Raw genomic sequence first — 21426 nt, forward strand, 5'->3', positions numbered from 1 at the left:
GATAAGCAGGCAGACCCAGCAACTAAACCTCCCACACAGCTATGGGTCACCTGAAACCACACAGACCCCCCACTTCCAAAACCACAGTGCCAGCCTGAGCAGGAAACAGAAAAACTATAAATTAGCCAGGACTTCTTCTTTTTTAGCAACCCCTCCACAGAAAGCCAGCTTTTACACATCACACACTATGTTGCTTACTCAGTGACACCACATGTATTGAACAGGAGGCTAGCTCCAAATATCGGTTGTGAAGTGTAAATATTGAACTGTCAAATGTTTCACAAGCAACCTGCTGTGAGAAGCAAGCGGCAGAAAAACAGACCTACTGGAAACAAGTATTAAAGTTGGAAGAACTATGCTGTTTTGAAGGCCAATATAGTACATACATTTTAAATGTCCTATAAAACTACAAAATAATAACTTTAAAGCAACTGCTTGCTACTACTTCAGGATTCCACTTTTGAATAATATGTGTAGACAATTTACAAGGGGAATTATTACATGACCACAGAGAATGTATAAGAAGATTACGGTACATCACCACAACAAGCATACACAGGAGAAAAAGGAAGACAATGAACCTCCTGACAAAACTGTATTAGACATATAACACCATAAAGAGAATGTACTATGTGAGGAACTGAGATGGATAAACCATACCCATCAATCCACCTGGTATACTGCAGGACTGTAATATACATTAACTGTGCAGCAGATAGTAAATTATGTACATTAAAAGCACAATAATTCATTGCTTAGGGTTCAGACAGATGTGGTATTGCAAGCATTAGCAGGAGAGGAAGTAAAAAGTTTGGAGTGGGTGTAGCGAGTATATAACAGGAGGGCAGCAGTTAAGATGTATCAAGGATAATAATAATAGCCTACCACCCGACACATATGACCTGGTACTTTTTAGCTCAGTGTGTGAAGAATTCCCCAAAAGGTGTGTGAAGAATTCCCAATCAGAGGTTAATACAACAAGGTAAAATAATATACCAGCCATGTTTTAATCCATAAATCACAAGGCACATCACTAGCAGCCATGGTTTACAGGGAGCCAGAGGACAACCACAAAATGTATAAACCTGGCTTATGGCAAACAATGCAAACATTGGGAATATGTCGCAGAACTACTGAAACCTGATAATTCATATTTTTTCAGCAGTTACATTTAATTGCATTAAAGTCCCATCATTTTCCAAACAGTATAACTAAACCACAAGCTTGTCCACTTAACTTAATCACAGCAAATACCAGAGCAAAAAGCAAGACACACAAGAGTAGGAATGACATGCCAGCAGCCAAACTACTGTTATTTCACAAACAACAACTTCACATAACCAAAACAACAACTCAAAACATGCATGTTAGTAGCACAAACAGTTAGCATTTAGCCTACCTTGGTTTATTGAAGGCTTCTCCTTTGGCAGTCTCCTAGCTCTGAACTGCTACGTCACGGATTACTTCCAGCTTGAGGTGTATACCTGTGTCCACAGCCGATGCGAAAAAAAGGTCAAATAATATTTTTGGAGCCAAGCAGCAACAACAGTGCGTCGAAAACACACATTATTGCCTCCACAATGTCATCTTAAAAATATATAATCACACTGTTGGTAGCTAGCTTGCTAATGAAATGCTATATTAGTAAAGAGCAGGTAGCCACGCTGCATCGAAACAGAGTGGGCGTGGCCTTTCGATCTTAATTACAGAAGGTGTGTCTGATACAGCGTTAATGAGCTGTTCACTGAAGCGTCGGTCAATTAAAGGGCAAGTCCAACCTAAATAACCCACTATATTTTAACTGGTGTTTAGACATGGAGAGGACAGTTATGGTTCCATTTATCCAGGTTTTTTGATATCTCTATTTTTCACACATACTCTTTAATTGGTCTTGTTATTGATATATAAATCAACTTGTCTTGCTGTGCAGGTCAAAATAACTTTGTGATGATCACAGCATGTATCCCCAAAACCAGTAGTACCCATTACTCTAAATGACCCAGAGAGCATTTAATTGAATGCATTTAAAAAATATATATATATCAAAGTAAGGTTGTTTAATTCTACCAGCCATGACAGAGACACATTGTTTCCCTCTTGTAAGTGTGTGTACAGTTTGTGTGTGTCATAATGGCAAAATGTGCTTTAAGAGACACCTTCTCGAGTGGGTACTTTACCAGGTGTTTATTTTTCTCTCCATCTCTCTAAGGACATATTTTGTGACGCTTTTGATCAAGTTTGAATGCAATGGTGTATTACTCCATGATGGATTGATGCAAATGATTAAACAGTTAAACTTGAATGCAAGGGTATAATTTTCCATTTTAATAAAACTCCACATGAGAATCAGGCAAATAAAAGTCAGGCACAAGCAGATTTGGTAAAATATATACTTTTTTATTTATTTCTTCATACAAAGAAATCTTTTGAATGTTCAGTATTTAATCATCTAGAAACATCTGTTCCATTTTGCTTTTGCATTGTGTAAAATTAATTCCTTTGATGTACATACCACAAAATACTTGATTTACATGTCTTTTTCATTTTTGTACATACAGATCTGCTAGTCTAAATACATATTATATGTGGGTAAGACAAACATTTTTTTACATTTTTAGATTTCAAAGACAGGTTGAATAAAACTCAACCATAACCGATGCAGCAACACGGAGTGAACCCATGAGTGCGAGTTGTTTGTTTTTTTTCTTTTTCAGATTTTCCCTCAGTTACATAAACTTGACCGGAATCCATATGCAATTCTCCATCAATTACAGGGAAACATCTCAGACTATCCTTCCAGAGTGTGACAGCTTACTGAGAGAGGTCATCATAAATGCTTTTTGATAATCGAACATTGCACAAAGAAGAGAAGGGGGGATGAAGGCTTTCTCCACATCAAATCATGCTAAAAGAATCCTCGCTCTTGTAGAGTAAAAGTTAAAAATAGCACTACAGAAAATGCAGTGTAGCAAGCTTTCATCTCCCCTGCTTCCAACTATTGGTTTGAGGCTAAACCAAGCAGCTGGTTTCAACTGGAAAATAGTAGAAATAGCTGAATTGGGGTAATTCTCTGTCTTAATGACAGGAACAGGCTAAGTGTGTTGAATTGGATAGTTAAAGAGGCACTACATTTTCATAACTTTAAAAAGTGATTTGAGGGTGTTTTAGTATGAGGATAGTTTGTGTACATTCAGTCTGGCCCTGCTTAAACACATGATGCACTCCTGTGGATGCTTATCCCTTCCCATCATCCCTCTATTTAAATATTGGCCGCCATATTGAGCATGCATAGCCTAGCGTAGCACACCATAGCATAGCATAGCACGGCCACCTCCCATTGCCCTTATGATAGTGTACCCCACCTGCTGTAAAGACATGGGGAACCACATGAAAGAATGATAACCACACATTTTTCTCCCTCTTGCATATCAAGAATTCAAGTAGAAAGACAGAAACAAAGAAGCAGAAAAAAGCAGAGATATCGACTCAAGCTGTGTGAAACGTGATATCAACCCAGTGTTTTTTTTTTTTTTTGGCAACAAGTAGAAAGTTGAGATTGTGAGACGTGTGAGGATGACGTGAGTGAATAAGGCATAAAGTATATAGGCCATGGATGATGGCACATGAGGTTTTCTGACGACACTAGAGAGGTTGGACACTGAACGGGCCTGTGGCAATTCTTGCTGTGCTGAGAGTGCTTCACAAAACCCTTTCCTCTTCCTTTGATCTCTTCAGTCTGGGATCTCATGGCGGACAATTTTTTTAAAAAGCTCTGTTTCAATGAGGCAAAGCTGAGTTGTTGTTTGTCTGTCATATTTTCTATCTATATGCTCCATTCCTGATATATGAGCTTCACGCTTTTTTTTTCATCATACAGTGAAAACAAGACACACACTCCCAATGACACTCGGTGCTCCGGCTCCGCTTTCCTCAACAAATCAAATGCCTCTTAATGAAATTTGATTGAGACTTTGCATGACCTTTGAACTGAGCAGATAGGCCTGGCTCTCAGCCAACACTGCTTCTTAATGGGGAGTCAGAAAACGGAGACTCCATCGATCTGCCAGTTACCTTTACCCGATTAGCATAATGTTAACATGGGTCCATGTGGTCCAGGATAGGATTTAAGGTTTGATGGATGGGTCATTCATTAGAGCAGGCAGCAGGAGCAGTGAGAATGAAAGGGCAGCTGTATACTTTAAGCATGAGTGACACAATGAAGATCAATTAGGCTTATTGATCTAACTGTTATTGAGTGGAAAGGGATATGAGATCTGCAGCTTAAAATGATGCCGGTGGAGGAAAATTAGATAGAGGAAAACTTAATTGTAAGGTCTGTGTTGCAGTGAAGAATTACACTCAGAATGAAGGTTTTAAATGATGAAAGTTATGATGCATATAAAATGAGGATGCACATGGATAGGTGTTCTCCACTTCTTAGTGAGCGCTCTGTACCCGTAATATGGTGCTTTTACATTTTCCACCCTAATTTCGACTTCAGTCATCGCTGATTATCTGCATTACGGCAGCACTGATAAATCCGCCGAGTTTACAGGACCACGAGGGAGGAGCGGTAGAATTCAAAATTAAAATGAGGAATGTGAAAAACAACATGTGGGCCAGATGTTATGTACAAATATGGTTAGGCAGCTTAGTGAATTAATTGCTTAGAAATAAAAATAAATTATTATAAAATAGATTTCTGTACATTTTACATATATATAGCAATATCTCCACATCTTGCCATTGAATTACAGAAGGAAAAAAAATAACTTCTCATCAAAAAAAAAAAAGTCTTTGATGATTTTCACGTCAATCCCAACCAAAGTTATGTCCCGTCATCTGGTAGAACTTCATGTTGAAGGGCCTGTAGAAGTCCCGTAGCCTCTGCACCACCTCAGGGTCAATGTTGGGGTGGGTCCGCCCTTTGGTTTTGCCCAGGCAGTGGGGCTTGCTGCTGCCCTCGGCCTTCTTGAGGCACGGGAAACCCTTGGTCTGGTTGAAGTAAAAGTGTTTGTCAGTGATGATCCTCTTGAGCCCCAGGAAGTCCTGCACGCGGCCCAGCTCTCCGGCCGGGTCGCTGATCAGACGCTCGCCGCTCACGAACAGGATCTGCTCCATGGGGAAGTAGTGCAGCCAGTTGTCCAGGTGCTTGGCATAGATGCCGATCTGGATGGCGCTCCACGAGGTGTCGATGAGCCCCGTAGTCCTGTTTTTGAAGGTGAGGCTCTCGAAAGAGGGAATGTCCGGCTTCTTGGACAGAGTCTGTGTGTAGTCCGAGATCGCCCTGGTGACGGGGTCCCTCACCACCACGATCAGCTTGGTGTCCCGGGACATGGCGGATATCCTGGCCGGAGCCTCTCTGGTCACAAAGTAGCTGGGGGTTTTCTCCATGGTGATCTGGCCCTCCAGAGTCTTGGGCATCAGCTCTCTGGGAAGAGAAAAATGGAAACAGGAAGTGAGATATTTGTTTGACCCGACTGAATCACTGTCGACTGTCACAGTTGTACCACCGCTCTTACTACAATAAACATTACAAATGGACTAACTCTGGCAAAGTCATCAAAAACGTAGAATCCAATCAATCCAGAATAACAGTGGAAACAGTCCGTTTGCAGGAGTTTATTTATTTGATCTCGATCAGGTGTCCTTTTCTCTATGCTCAATTAGCTTCCAAGAGATGGGACCGCATGTTGATTTGCAGTTTTTGGCGCAGCACCGCGTTCAGGATGTAAAATACATTCTCCTGGTGATAGTATGCAGATGCTACCTCCAGTGTTCCTTAATGTAGCCTGAGGGGTTAGGAAATCAAGAAGGGGATTCCCCCGGGTGCATTTGAAATGGGGTATTCTTGAAGCTCATATGGTGCGAAAAGAAAATGTCAATCCCTATACCGTTCTATGGTAGTGCTGCTTATTAAATATTGATATTTGAGCTGAAAGGCTCCTCCAGCATAATCATCTTCTTGTCTTTCACTTTTCGCAACATATGGTGGAAACATCAGAAACATGTGTTTTAATATTACAATTCCCCCTTGTGGATTGTAAGAAATGTCCGAGTGGTAACTTTGTGTTTATTTTAAATGCAATTGAGTGATTTCCTCTGTTGTAGGTGTTACAAAACAACCAAGAACAAAGAGTAACTATATTCAAATATATATGTATATGAGTATCCTAAAGCTCTTTGAAATTAATCCTACCTCAAATATTTAGAAAACAACAAAGTTCAACCAAACATAACCTGAGATTCTACATGTTTTTTGGCAGTATTCCCTCATGTTTGCTTGAGTCCTTTTTGCCCCAAACTCCCCAAAAAGATGGGAAGCTAATTCATTTGTCCACGCCATCCTTCCTCTCTTTCTCCCTTTTCTCCACTTTCCTTCTGCCCAGCTGCTTTCAGGACAGCAACCTTAAGCAAAGCGGGTAAAAGCAGTCCATGAATGATTAACGCGCCCTCCCTCTGCAATTTAGAGCCTCTGCAGAATACAGCTTTAAAATTCACAAAAGTACAGAATGCAGTTGTTAATTATTGATCTGCTAGGCTGGTGCTCTTTAAAGCGAGGACTGGTGCTGGCAAAGTGACCCAGGAAACTCCCAGGGTGCACGCAGTTTGCCACCCATGTTAGAACTACTGACACCTTAAAGGAAGAAGGTCATCTGAAATGACTGAAGAGTGCTCAACACTTCAGCCGGTTGTTTACAGGACCATGCTATGGCAAGTACGATGTGTGATCAAAGTACAGCGTCTTTGTACTGCAGTGTCTTGTTCTGATGTGATGGGCTACAGATTTTCCGGCTTGCAGAAAGAGGCTGGTAGCAATCATGCTCCGTTTAACATACACAGCAAAATGAGACGGAGGGCACTGAGATCTTTGCTAAGGACAAGCTCTACACAAACGGAGCACATTCTCAAAAGACATCAGCTGTCATGAAGGATTTGAAGGCTGGTTGTGTCAAAGGCTTTTCTCCAATTAGCCCTTTAGACGCCCTAAAGAATGAGTGATCTTTGCTATACCTGGTCTTACAGTACATTGTTAGGTTTGATAAAGTTACAATTTGTTTTAAATATCAGGGAATGATGGTCGTTATGGTTAAAAGAAATCATGCTCTGTCCCCCCGTGTAATTAAACTAACCTTCTGCGAACTTCCTTAAGAAATAACATTAAAAATGACATTAAACAGACTCACACTTCTTTCCTCCAAGACGCCAAGGTAAATCCTACATCTGCTAAAGCTCTTTGTCACTTGAGCGTCAATGTGATTTTAGGCAATTACCTAAAACTACAGTGTTATAAATCTGTCGAGGGCATTATCTTTTCCTCAGCAAACACTTCAAAAATCCTTTTGGGCTTTTCATTGAATAGATGTGTGACAAAAACAAACATCAGTGTTTTTTTTTGGACACATACGGAGCAACATTTTATTGGTAATTCCAAATGATTGCTGACAACAAAAAAAAAAAAAAGGATGATTCCTAAACTGCTGAAGAGTCTAGAGGTGACAGCATGACTGTGTGTTTGACAGTTTTCCTTGCGGTTGTTCCGGGCTTTAAAACAGCTGCTCAGCGTATGAGGTGAAACAGATCTAAAAGCCATAAGTCAATACCTTCAGGCCAATGTCAAAACACATCAGTGTTGAGTGGCTCTTCGCTGTGAGGGACGGATCACGGGGTCAGCACAAGGGGGACACGAAGGAAGCGGTCGATAACAGGAATAGCAGTAGCATGGGCGCACTGTTGTCTCGAACATTGACCATCACCTGACCTCCAGAGTCCTCTCAGTGTCTACGAGCTCTCCTACAGTTGTCTTAAGAGCAACATGGACAAGGCTCCTTTCCTTGTCACATTAGCGCAGCCCCGTTGCACAAACAGTCCAGAGTGAGGCTGTTATAATGGTGCTTTAAGACAAACCCCACCTGGGACGACAATGTTTGCTAAGCTGGCTAACAGAGACAAATTCATGCAGAGTCCTGACAATACGGACAACATGCTGATTTGGAAGCTACTTCTGAAACATCCCTTATAGTACCGGAAACTTTATGTACAAAAGAGAACATTATTGTTTTATAAAAAAGCAATGAGCCCGTACTAAAGAAAGCATCCATATTTGATGGTGTGCGTCAAGCTTGTTCTGTGGTCGGCACTCACGGTGGTGGTGTGTTGGAGCGAGGGCACTCTGAGGGGATTTTCAGGGTCACTGAGGTATGTGCTATGGTGTGCAACATGAAGACAGCCATGTTTGTTAGTCCAAGGATAAGGATGGTCATGAGTCGTAAAGCACTCATGTATCCAGGTTGATGTAAATGTTTTTTGTTTTGCTTGTTGGTTGGTTGGCGATTGGTTTGTCAGAACTGGATAACTAGGCTAGTGTTTTGTTAACTCAGTTGAAGGGTCATAGTAAGGGCCAAGGAAGACTCATTATATTTTGGAGCGGATCCGAATCGAAGGCGGATAAGAAAATTGTTTTTCACTCATGGAACCAGCCTTCAAGCTCTCTTGGTAACCTTTTACTTGGCATTGTGGTTTTAAGCTTAGTCAAGTGCAGTCTGATGACACACTATTAAGTGTTTTTTTTTGTTAAATGAAATATAAACATTCATACTTGCCCTGCATGTTATATTTGCTGATTTTGTATTCACCATTTATTGTTAAGATAAGCATACCAACAATTTAGGTTCTATAACTTTGTTGAACTCACGATGAAAAGCCCCAACCATTAACCATCAGCCCCAACCTCAGAGCCAAAAGTGACGTAGTTGAATTGTTCATTTGATCAAAGCAAAATACAAAAAACCCCAGAGATATAACATTTACAATAACATTAAACAGAAAACAGAGGTCATCTTGGTTACCAAGCTTAACCGTGTCCCATTGTATTGACTTGGATTTTTTAGTTTTGTTGCTGGAGCGCTCAGAGGTTTTTGAAAAAAAACTTCTTTTGATCTGGTTTTAGGATTTTGGACATTTTAAGCAAATCATCAAATGTGAGTCAAGTTGGAACCATTTCATGTTTTTTGCATTTTTTCCAGACAAATCATATTGTCGATAAAATTTTCTGGGAATAATGTCCAAAAATGTTTTAGAAGTAAAGAATCCTCAACTTTTCCAAGTTCCAGTTGGGCAATGGAGTAAGAAACACAATTTGCAATTTTACAGTCAGTGAACTGTAATGTGGTATTTCTTTCCATTCTGCAGCAGAAGCATGCAGTGCTTTCTAATGAAACGTTATTGGCAGGGAAGGTGATGTAACAGATGACAAATCGTCCAAGTGCTTGATATTTACTGCAGTTCCAGACCCTGCTTTGATGTCTTCATCATGTTGCTACAATACGACTCCCTGAGCACACTGGTGCGTGAAACAGGGCAGCAGGAGAGAGAACACTGCGCATGTACCCTCGCCTTCCTTTAAATCAAATGCAATGTTTTGGCACACATTTAAAAAGTATTTAGAATGACTAAGATGTTAAAAGTATATAACAAACAGCTTGTGTACATGACAGAACATAACACATGTTGTAAATGACGTAATTTCTCTCATATGGAACTAACTATCTGGAGAATGATTCCAGGACTCGTTCAGGCAGCTCTTTTCCCTATTAAAAAAATATAATCCAATGTACAAGGTAATGTGCAGAAAGAACATCCCTCAATGCGTCCTTTGTAGGCTTTATAAAAGTAACCACTTTTAAATAAAGGGCCTGACGCATCAATGCTTTTGTTTCCCTATACTGAATGAATTTTATTCGCATACCAACTCGACTTTGCCCTCGTATACAGGCTGTGACTCATGTCTGCCTGTTATATACATGCCAAAACATTTCTTAAGGTCTTATTTACTGTATGCATAACATCACAACATGACATAAATTAGAAAGAAGTATAAAACGAACAAATGATCAGCTCTGAATGGGCCATTTCTCCGTGTTACTTCTAGAAAGGCGGTTTGGAGCTTGGCCAATGTCTGTCAATTGACGGGAGTTGTAAAGACATAGAAGCAAATGGGCATGAGAGCTGTCCACTTCTCCCCCCCCCCCACACGCCTTTGATTCATTTTTCCTTGTCCAGCAGGGAGCCCTGGCAGGCATAACTACACTCCCACAGTGTTCCCTTGCCACCGCCACCAGATAATAATCTTGTAATTGGCTCAATATTTCTGCTGTTTGCAGGCGAAGCAAAGGCCAGCGCCGCTCCCGGTGGCTTCGACTCACACGATATTTTCCAGGTCAGTGGATGCTAGCGGAGGTCAGAGAGGAGGAAGAAGGGAGGGGGTGATTTAGAGTAATGGGTGCTGTGCGGTGAGGTGAAAGCCCACTCCTCTGAGCTCCGAGCTTTACTGCTCTGCCAGACAGCGCCGCCAAATATTAAAGCAAAAAGGAAACATATGCATGGGATGCAACAGCCTCTGCAAAGGACTCTGGGATTCCTATGGAAACACTATTAAATGCCAAAATGACATGTTTCCTTGGCATTAATGACATTGTTTAAATATGGGCTGTGTAATGGCTTCATCCTTCGCTGAGGCTGGATGCAGAGAGATCAACCTATTTATAATTCAGGGATTACAGGTGTGAGCTTCCCAGCAGCAGACAGCCCCAGCCAGGATAATCGCCCGTTTTATGACCCTGACAGTCTCAGTCCTCCAGGATCAGACAAACTGACCTTTTTCTCCCCTCCACTGAATCCTCATGCACTGTGTCACCTTTGACTGCACACCTGCACTTTATGGCTCTAAATCCTACCCCATCCCGGACAGTTAAGTACTCCTCCAACATGGCTACACAGGATTACTGCTGTCTGTATCGCACAGCTTCCATTACACAATTGAGTGTCTTGACTTTTCTGTTGTCAGGATGGTTGAAAATTAAATTAGGGGCAAACAGTGTGCAGGATTTGCTCTTGGCTGCCCTTGGTATATGATAACTATATTTTCTTCATACCAATAGATTCTGAGCCAATTTATTTACTTAAAACTACATACATGGTCTAACAGGGTGCTAATTTTATATATAAATAAGCCCTTTTTTTGTGAAACAATCAGAAAAAGAGTTATTATTAGTAAGGCTTATAATCACAAAATCCTCTTGTGAACCAAACTGTTTTGGGGTTAAGGACTTCTTCCCATAATTCACTCCCAAGTCATAAGTAGCTTTAAAGTGAAGCAACTGACAAAGTTGAATAGGTCATATAGGGACATTGGCTAACAAAAACCTTGAGTTACGCTTCGTTAAGAACCAGTTATTTTTCATAAATGAAGCAAAGCCACGTTTTTAAGCAATTTACACTTTGAGTTAAGTAGAAATTATCCAAGGTGGGCTCTTGAAGGAACGAGTGAAATCAGGGTGGTACATGGGAACTGTAGGGGGTAGGAAGCAATTTTGAGAAGTACAATTACAAGATAAGAAAGTTCTCTCTTCTTGGAAAACAACATGGGAGGACAGGGTCTGTCGTTTTCCTCTGGGAAATGACAAGGTTTTGATAAAGAGTAAGTAGGAAAGGAAAGTAACCCTGCACGACACAGGGGACACATAAGATAACAATGTCACTGCGGATGAAAAACTTAGAAAATGTCAGTTTTAAAATAACAGGAAATTCATTGTCAGATTGCTGATTGGGTGCGTTTCAAATTAGAAAAGGATGTGAATATGTTTCAAAAGATAGTGGTGCTTGTGTCTGGCAGGAAATTAAAGTGAATTCGGAAAACTTGTTTAAAGTTAAACCTCAGTTTCATTAACAGAACAACTTTGTTAACCACTTCCAAGTGATATTGAAATACAGAGACAGGAAACTTTAAGGAGGATCAAATGTGGAGTCCTCTCTGAGCCCAAATGGAGGGAAAACAATAAAGTAAAGTTAATCTACAACATGAAAGTGGATTAGAAAAAGGCAACACTGGAAATGTGTCTTTACATTTAGCCACAAGGGCTTTTATCTGATGAATGGAAGCACTCAAACACACTTGAAAAACGATTTATCTCTGTGGAAATGTCTGGCTACACTTGTTAATTTCTTTTTTTTTATACACACTTAAAGATTAGAGATTTTATAAAGAATGTTAAATGGTGTACACGAATATGGTAGTAAAAACATAGTTTGTTCTCTTGTATAAATAAATCTCCCCGCTGGACACTTACCACTGAGTGTTACTTTTTCCTCACTTTTTTCCCTTTCCATACAACTACCATTATGCGATTCAGTAAATCATTTATAGAGTTAGCTTTGCAGTATGTTCTTATAAATTTATCAGCAGTGTTTTTAACCCAATACTTCTTTCTTCCTTGGTGCTGAGTGGAAGTCCCTGGTTTATTGCGTAAGGGTGGAAAAAGAAGCTTTATCTTTATGGCAACGCGCTTGTGAATGATTCAGCCCCTCTAACTGTGGTGGAAGAGTGACTGAGGGAGGCTTCAGGAAGCATTCGAGCCAACCGAGGCCTTTTAGACATCAAGGAGAGGACGCTCACTTTCAGATCCAGACTGCGTATCAGCAGAGAGGACAAGGGGGTGAGGTGTGGAGCTTAAAGGGGGGCAGAGAGGCAGAGGGCACTCAAATAGATAGAAGACAGACAGAAATATCCCATATGCATTTTATGAGTTTTTTCTTTTTTCTTTTAAATGGGTTCACCCTTTTCATTTGCCCTAAACAAGGCTTTTTTTCCCAGGTACAAAGGTAATAAATAATTTTAAATGTACCATTATAATAGCGCTAGATAATACTTTAAAGGGGACCTATCATGCAAAATGCACTTTGTGATGCCTTTTATACATACATATGTGTCCCCGGTGCGTCGGGGAAGTCATGCAGCGTCAGAAAATAAAACCCTTTCTCTCTTCCTCCGTACCCAAATCTTTTAAAAACGGGGGTATAACGAGCGGATACAGATTTTAGAGAATTTAACTTTATCTCCGGTAGAATTCTGATCAGGCATTAGCTCCGCCTCCTCTTTTTTTCAAGCTAAGGACCCAAGATCTGCGTCTTCAAAAGAGGGGTTTGAGCAGAATGAGGCATTGCTACAATGGTTTGGGAAGTTTTTTTTTTTTTAAATACCAGACATGTTTTGTATAGGTATGGCCCTATATATGTTTCAAATATAGCATGATAGGTCCACTTTAAGTAATCACCATTGTAATTGCAACTTATCCTATGTGTAACATGAATGTCTGCAAAAAAACGTAAGCAATCCATCTGATAGTGGTCGAGAAATGACTCTTATAACCATCAATGTCATTCATGCTGGCGCTTGAGGCAGTAAGGTGATGATCAAAATCGTATGCTTCATCCTCTGGGGACCATGATTTTGAGTAGATCGTTTCATTGGAAGCCATCCAATGGTTGATGAGAAATGTCAGTCATAAACGCAGGTAATAGCGACAAACTGACATCTCTAAATCCAACTTGTTACTGTGGCTGAAGAACTACGGTTGCCCCAAGTACAAAATGCCTGCCAACTCTAATAATAATTTGAAATGCTTTATTCTCTGGTCTATATAGGTCTCCTATAACCTGAGGATGTTTATTTTCTCTCAATTATCTGTAACATTGTTAGTGATACAGTGATTTGAGTGAAGTATGAAAATACAGATGTGGCTTGGAGAAATAATTCTATTTTTTGCGGCACCCCAGGTGGTGTGAGCAATCGAATTGTAATCTATCCCCAATGCTTCCTTGGTGTATTAACACCTGGATTTCTACATGGATTGATGCAATTACATGAGAGGTGCAAAACACATTGAGCCTGTGTCCGAATTAATGGAGACGCTAAACTGATTATTGCCCGGAGAGTTAAAAACCCACATGAACCGAAAGCAAGCCAACAGAGATGGGGCTATATTCTGGATTTGGTGATTCATGTTCCTTTAAACCAATTTTCTAAAACCACTAATTATAACCCAAACAGTAGCTCCGTATCACATGGGGTGTATGTTGGAGTTCTCAGACTCAGCGCCTGCATTACTTTTTCATATTTCTTTGACCCAATTGTTCAGAGTTACATGGAGTTTCAGACGGAGCATGAGGAGATGACACTTCAGTGGGATCGGCTTTGGCATCAGCTCAGTGCTATTTCTTTCTGTTAAGTCAGTTTTTAGGTTCTCAACAGCTTTTGGTGATAAGACACCTTAACTTAGTTTTAATACCAAAGCATGTTTTCAAGGTATTTTGTTTCTTGATTGTTCGCTAATTTACTGAAGGTGGCTACGTAGGACATTTCAAGTGGTCTACTTCCATAGCCCTACTAATCTTTACTCTATAGTTTATAGCAATTGAAATAATCTGGAGAAATAAAGAACCACTTGCCTCAAACGGAAACCATTTCAATGGGTATTTAAATTCTACATTCAAGCCTGATTTGAATACAAAAAAAATGAAAATGAAAAAACCCTGTGTCAAATGCATCAGAGCAAAATTAAATGTTAATTTGTTCAAAGCCAAATGGAAGGATTTGAGAGGACTGCTCTGCGTTAATTACCCATGACAAAAGGGCTAGGGCTTTTGTCTTTGGGACCATTACCATGGTGATTTCCAAGCTGCTGAAACATTCAACATAAACAATTTAGTCTGCTGGATATGCCACATAGACTGTTGTTAAAAAGATATCTGTTATGAGCCACATTTCTGCTGGCACAGATCCCGCCTGTGTGCCTCCGCTGCTTTTGTCGCTGAGAAGAAGCAATTCAAATGTTAGAGCTCAGAAAAAAAGGCGGAAAAGCTTGCGATTTAAAAATATTGAGGCTAAAGTCCGATTGCTAAAGCCTCATTTCAGATCCCTTCACGAAAACAAAATGATGGCCTGGCAAAAAAGACCATCCCTTCCCCCTCCTCTCATTGTACACTGAGAGACACTGGCATGAGCATTTCTCGAACATTTCCTCAGCGCAGTGTGGTGACATTGATTTCACCAGCAAACACTTTTGACACTTTCTCTTTTTATTGGGATGAAAAACTATTTTTCCCAAAAAAGATTTTTTGGGATCTTCAATCATTGAACAACCCCAGGAGAACATGGTGGTGTTTTTTCCATCACTGTGTTGTTTCAGCTTTGCTCTATCCCTTGGCTCTTCCTCTATGATCTAATATGTATTCAGATAGGCAGCTTATTAAACTTAGTCTTGTTAAATCAGAGATGAAGGTTTCTTTATCCGCGCAAGGAAACACGAGTAGACTTAAGAGCACGTCTGGTCATATACACAGAAAGCATTTGGTCTTCTTTTGGGAATGCTCTAAAATGCAGAAGTGTGTTTAGAAGTATGGCCACACCCAGAAAATGCAATATAATACAGTATTAATCATGCGGAGACATGTCTGTTATCATCTTAAATTAAAACCTGTATAATTCTGCTGCTCCATTAACCTATGCTGCTATTAATGCCACGAGACAGGAGTGGCAATGATAAATCACAGCTTATTTTAAATTCAGAGCCACATTTAATCCTCAAAGGTTTTTGGCTGCATCTGTTTTCCATTATACTGTAGGAGGCATAGCAGTAGGACTTGTGTTTCACCAGAACGGTCAACTAGCATCCAGTGGGGAGCTCCTGTAAAAATGTAAGAGTCATGGTGACCTATAGGGATCAGCATTTGAGACGTTTTCCCTGTTGTGTATCTTTACAGTTGAGATTAGGCTGTAAATCTTTTTTTTGCTGGAAAGACTGCAAAAACAAAACCTTGAAAAATAGATATTTGAGGTTCAATCTAGAAGAGTGAGCAAAGAAAGAGCAGTAATGACTATACCGTGTCAGTGTGGTTGCTGCTACAATATACATTTGAGTTTGCACATCTCAAAGAGACTGAACGCTTGTGGAGTTGATGTCATCCTCAAAACCAAAATCTTCAGAAAATCTGCTTTGATGTTTCGATCTCAGATCCGCAGCATAAGTAAGCATATCAATGTACTTATTTAAATCAGTGGACTCAAAATAATGCCGTACTGTACTACACGCACAATTAAAGTGAGAACTTGACAGGTTGAGAGTCTTGTTGGCGAACATCTGAAAGCTCTGACTGTAAACCGCCTGGGATTTTCTAAAATAGAACAACTTCTGAAAGGGAGTCATTGTCCTGTACAAATATGAGCATATAGAGAAGCCGAAATTAGTCAGGTAGTATCTTAGCCAACAGACGGGCTTGGCACATTTCCTCGCTGTGAACTCAGAACATTATTCTATTTTGACTCTGAGACTACCTCGCAGCGGTGTCCGTTTCAGCTGCCATCATGTTGAATTGCATTACACTTTCTACTTTGTTACAGTACTTTGTCTCAGGACCTATAAGCGGCAGAGGGCAAGAGGCAGTAAAACATCATTTCCACGTGTAACTCGATAGCTGTGACATAATGAAAGCCAAATATTTGACAGTTAACCAGTTTTAGGAGCACGAGAAGTCAGGAGTGTAAGCTTACCTAGCTGAACAAATAGTTAACAAGATAGCAAAAACACTGCTGCGCATATTCAATACATACAAAACCAGAGAGCTCAAGTTTCTGCTTAGGCTGAGTAAAAAGGGAAAGCAGAGAAAGGCACATAGACAGTGTGAGATATTGGGAGAGGGGGCTGGGGATAAGAGTGAAGCGTCAGGCCGGACAGCAGTATCGGGCAGTGTAAAAGTGATTACACTGTCTCCATGCTCTCTTCCTCTCTGTCTACAGCCTTTTTCGTATTTTATTTCCCCCCCTACTGCTTGCTCCCTCCATCCTTTTACTCCCAGGCTCAGAATACAAAGCGCCTGGCACCATCGCATCGCTTTCCTCATCTGGGTGCCAAGACACGGCAGAGCACACTAGCGAGCTCGCACGTTTGCCGCGCCGCCCTGCCACCGCGGAAGAAGCAGAGGGGCAGGGATAAGCATGTATGAATGCTCCCTCTTATCGCTTCTTCTGACGTAAAGACAAACGGGCTCACTCAATCTCTTTTTGCTTCTTAGATTGGGAGACACATGAAGATTATGTTCCTGTACTCACACGTAGGAGCTTTAAATATTTGATAGGATTTTTTTTTTGCTTCCTGGAGAATTAATAATGACCTTGGTAATAACAAGTTACCAAAATGATTTATGCTTACCGGAGATGAGAATGAATGCAGTTTGGGGAAAGGCGGGCAGGGAGGATTCGGGGTTAGAGACATGGTCGAATGCGTGATTTCCATTTTGCGTCCCTTGCATTATCCATTAAATAAATAGCCCGGGGATAATGGAACTTGCTGCAGGTCGTTTCTGTCGAGGCAGCAGTGCCGTGCATAAAGAACAGGTGATGTTGAGGTGTGTGACAACGGCATGCTATCAGCACCAGTTGCACGGGTGGTTGTAAGCAGTGCTAGTGAGGTGGAGCGGATGGAGAACAGGTTGTCGCTGAAAGAAAAGGTGAACAATTACCCACAATGTCACAGGGGCTAAACCAGCACAGAATGGCTAGAGCGGAGCCAGCGGTTGCCTGGGGCTGGGCTGTGACCCAGAATTCAACAGACCCCCAGTGAGAAGCCAGGAGGCCCCATGTCGGCGGAGCTGAACTGGCCCTCGCAGCAGGAAAACACCTCCTCTTCCTCCCCAGACTGCAGGGAGGTAACCCCATCTGGGCAGCCGGATTCAGGGAGTGAGATAATATGAAGTGTAACGGAGAAATGCGGCGTCTGAGGAGCCGCTGACAACGTGCTAATGTTTTAGCCTGTCAGCTCTCTGTGAGCAAAGACGGATGGTTTTAGAAATAGAATGTAATTACAGGGCAGAGCCTCATTGTCGAGGTTAGGACAATGTGTGTAGTGTAGTGGAGGTTTCTTTTTCTCCCCGTTAAAAAAGGCGCTCAGCTAAAGCCTGAGAGTGAGTTTGAGACCAGACCAACGCAAATAAGTGACTTTTTAAAATCATATGAAATATTAGATTTGGTTATGAGTTTTTTTTTTTTTAACCTCATGCCGGTACCCTAGCTAACCGCTAAGAGCTGCTGGTAAAGCAGCACGATTGTAAATACCTAATGGCTTCCTACCCCTTAAACGCCTGTTCCAATATTTTTCATTTTGATATTATTGTGAGTTTTACTGTCCAATAAATTCATATAATTTCTTTCTTGCTTTTCTAGGGCTGTAACTATGAACATTTTCTGTATCCATTAATTATTTCTCAATAAATCGATCCATTAGTTTACCCAAAATGTCTCATAAAACAGTGCTAAGCTAATAGCTAATGTCACCGTTTATTTATATAGTGAATACAAAGAAATACTTTTGCTTTAACAAAATACAGAGAAAAACTGCAAATTCTCACAGTTGAGAAGCTAAACAAGGGTATGTTTGGTATTTCTTTTTTGAAATATTGCATTATCTTACCATGTTAATATTTAAAAAATTCAAATTCAAAGTAAGCTGTGGTCAAAATATTGCTTTTTTAAATGAAAGTTTGCCTTTATTTTGACACAATAAACACAAAATACATAGGGAGGAGCTTGGTGACATGGGCCAAAGATTAACGGCCTGATTTCAACTGAAAACATTGTAGTTATATGGCATTCGCTGGTCTTAAACCACTTTTAACCACTCGTTTTACAAAATGTTGGTTCAACAAGTGAATAGTTTGGTCCTGTGCGTAGACTACAAATCTTTGAACATCAGTTTAAATGGGATTTTGCATACATTAGCCAGGAATTAATACCATGAGAAGGATTTCAAATATATTTCTCAGCCCTATAGTGACTGTCAGAGAAGAAGGTAGAGAAACCATGAGGAGGATAACGCCAGATACTTTCCCACTGCCATGATATCCGATTGAATTGGATCTTTTGCAGAACCGAGGCTGCAGTTTAATACTTTACTTCCAAATGTAAAGCCTTGGAGCTGAGCGAGAAGACCGACTGAAATGCTCTTACACTTTAACAGCTATAGATTAACAGTTATCTCCATGAGGGATGCTGCACTTCATTCTTTTACGAGCAGGTCTGCGGTGTATTTATGTATGGCATTACAGAGGCATGGCCCATGCAGCTGTTTGCTCGTATCGGTCCAATAACGAATGTTCTAATTCTCGCCAAAGCCCATCTGATTACTAAGCAAGCGCCATAACTCCATCTCAAGCGAGTATTTGATGGCATGTAGGCAGGTCCCCGGCATGTTGCCACGAAGATGGTAAATGAGGTGTTCAGGGGGGGAGGGGACACAGGCTTGATGATTCATGTTATCAATCAGCGGGTTATTTTTCAATATTTCACATTGATGTAATCGTCCTAAAAACACATTAACATTGAGGGAGTACTCCGCGGAGAGATAATGGCTGGATATTTGCGCTGTTATTGAGTCAAACTCTGCCAGGCTTGAATGACGGATGTGCCTCACATACAGATAGAGGCTACGGCGTGAATAAATACAGTCCGACCAAATCACAATTAAAAAACAGATAAATAGTGTAAAGACAGTGACGAGGAGGGGATGGGTGTGCACAATCGTTCAAGAGAACCCGTTTAGGGAGAAAAGAAGCAAACCAAAACGAAATGCATATTAGTGCCATTCATATTCTTGACAGTTGAATAGGGGACATTATGAACCAATTTCAATCACATTTGCATTTACATTACGGGCCTGTACTGCGACTGTAAACCTATAGATAAATGGTGCTGGGGAAAAATGTCAATGTGTTTGAAAACAACTTGCTTGAGTTTTTCCTCCAGTGAAAACCTGAATGTATTTTTTAAAATAGAGTGTGCATATGTCAGCCCTTGATATGTGGAGTGCAAACATACATTTCTGAAGTCTTTTTGAACTTGCACCTAGAGATTTGAAAGAGCTCTTCTAAAAAAGGGCCATTTTGCTATAGTGTGCATCCAAGAGTTCATCAGGGAGAGCTAGATACGTGCACTGGCCCTGGATTGCCAGAAGTAAAAGCTTTGTGGGTGAGGGTGGGGGGGGAAATCCCTCCTGCTGGATTTGCGCCTCACCACAGCAAGCTCTGTTTAAAAGCCAGTTGGATACAAGAAAGAGAGAAGGAACATACTGTAAGAGTAAAAAACAGGGCGGTGAAGCAGAGTACGCTGCTGGTCTGAGTGGAAAATATTATGATGTAATAAATGGTATGTCAGAAACAGACCTGCCCACGACAGCCACCGAGTCTGTGCATGTGTGTGTGTGCATTCCGGTGCATATGTGTGTGTGTTAAGGCCTCACCATTAGCGAGCAAACAAAGCACAGAATCATCAATGAGCCACTACAGCTGAGGCGATAGTGGGGTGAACCCTTGACAATATGAGCCTAATTACACACAGTTGTCTCCTAAGGGCCATAAATCAATGCTCGAGGTGAATCCTCAACAACAAAATCAATACTGTTGCGTCTCAATGGCCATAATGAGAATCTGGTTGAAGGAAGGGGTTTAAATCAGCTCATTGCAGTGAACTAAAGCTGTGGGAAACGTGGGGTATATTACTGTATGACGATTAACACACATGAAGAGTGCATTTCTAAATCAAATTGAAATGGTGCAAGAACATTTTATTGATTATTAGAGGGATAATTCAAATGTTTTTCAAGCTACCGTCCATTGCGATAGGCAGTGGTTATAAATGACTGTGGTGCAAAGGGTCAGTGTGAAGAAAGCATGACTCTTAATGTGTAGGAACATGTAAACCGGTCGGGGGCCCTGAACTCTCATTTGTGTTAATCAAACTTCTCTAAATTGTTTGTGTAATGAAATTAGGGCTGTCAGGGAGGCCTGGGGGACATCAATTAGGCAGATAAGCAAATGAAAATAAATCACTTTTTATCAAATGTGCGGCTGCCCGCCTGTGAGTCCGGTAAACACAGGGAAAACAGGAAGTGATTTTGTTCAGAGATAGGAGGCTCCATAAATCCCAGTGACAAGCAATCGGGACCAGCGCGCTGTTCGTAGAGCTGTGGGAAACAGGGGAAGGGCGGCAAAAACATTACTTCCTGTTCACAGCCACTGACAGCAGCATGATTCATTTTAATATTTTCATTGTTAAGAACCTGTGCCGGATTTAGATCTAGTTTTGTTCTTTGTCTTTTGTCAAAAATAAATAGTTAGACTAATTTGATTAATTTCACTATTAGTTTTGTTTGTTTGAAAGCCAACAAGGTGATAATGAGATTATATATTTCCCACCTGTCAATTACGCAGTTGAAGAAAATACTCCAGATTATTACGTTAAATTTGAGATTTCCCCATAGTTTTTATTCCTATGGATTATTTTTGGCTTTTGTCTCATTTTTGTGGAAGGAAGTTGTTGAATAGGTGACTACATACATACATACATACATACATACATACATACATACATACATACATACATACATAGTATGAACATCAGCTAAAAATAAATGTGCTTGAAACTGTTTGGTGGTCAAATATGAACACAGTGTATAGGGGACTGTGGGCTATGCTAAGGCCACATGGGAGAGCCACAATGAGGCAGTGAAGTTAATGGATGTGATCACAGCTTCCTGGTGA

General features: G+C 40.7%; 1 protein-coding gene across 1 annotated transcript in view; it reads right to left on the minus strand.

The window, feature by feature from the left end:
* Positions 1–2386: 2386 nt before the first annotated feature.
* LOC104945048 (heparan sulfate glucosamine 3-O-sulfotransferase 3A1-like) overlaps positions 2387–21426 on the minus strand; it is a 31236-nt gene continuing 12196 nt past the window's right edge. Inside the window, exon 2 of the mRNA XM_010770678.1 lies at positions 2387–5431. Within this exon, the coding sequence (XP_010768980.1) occupies positions 4813–5431 (619 nt within the window). The 3' untranslated portion in view covers positions 2387–4812. The remainder of the gene's footprint in view (positions 5432–21426) is intronic.

The sequence above is a fragment of the Notothenia coriiceps genome, unplaced genomic scaffold (assembly GCF_000735185.1).
Source record: "Notothenia coriiceps isolate Sejong01 unplaced genomic scaffold, NC01 NC01_scaffold00009013, whole genome shotgun sequence".
Lineage (NCBI taxonomy): Eukaryota > Metazoa > Chordata > Actinopteri > Perciformes > Nototheniidae > Notothenia > Notothenia coriiceps.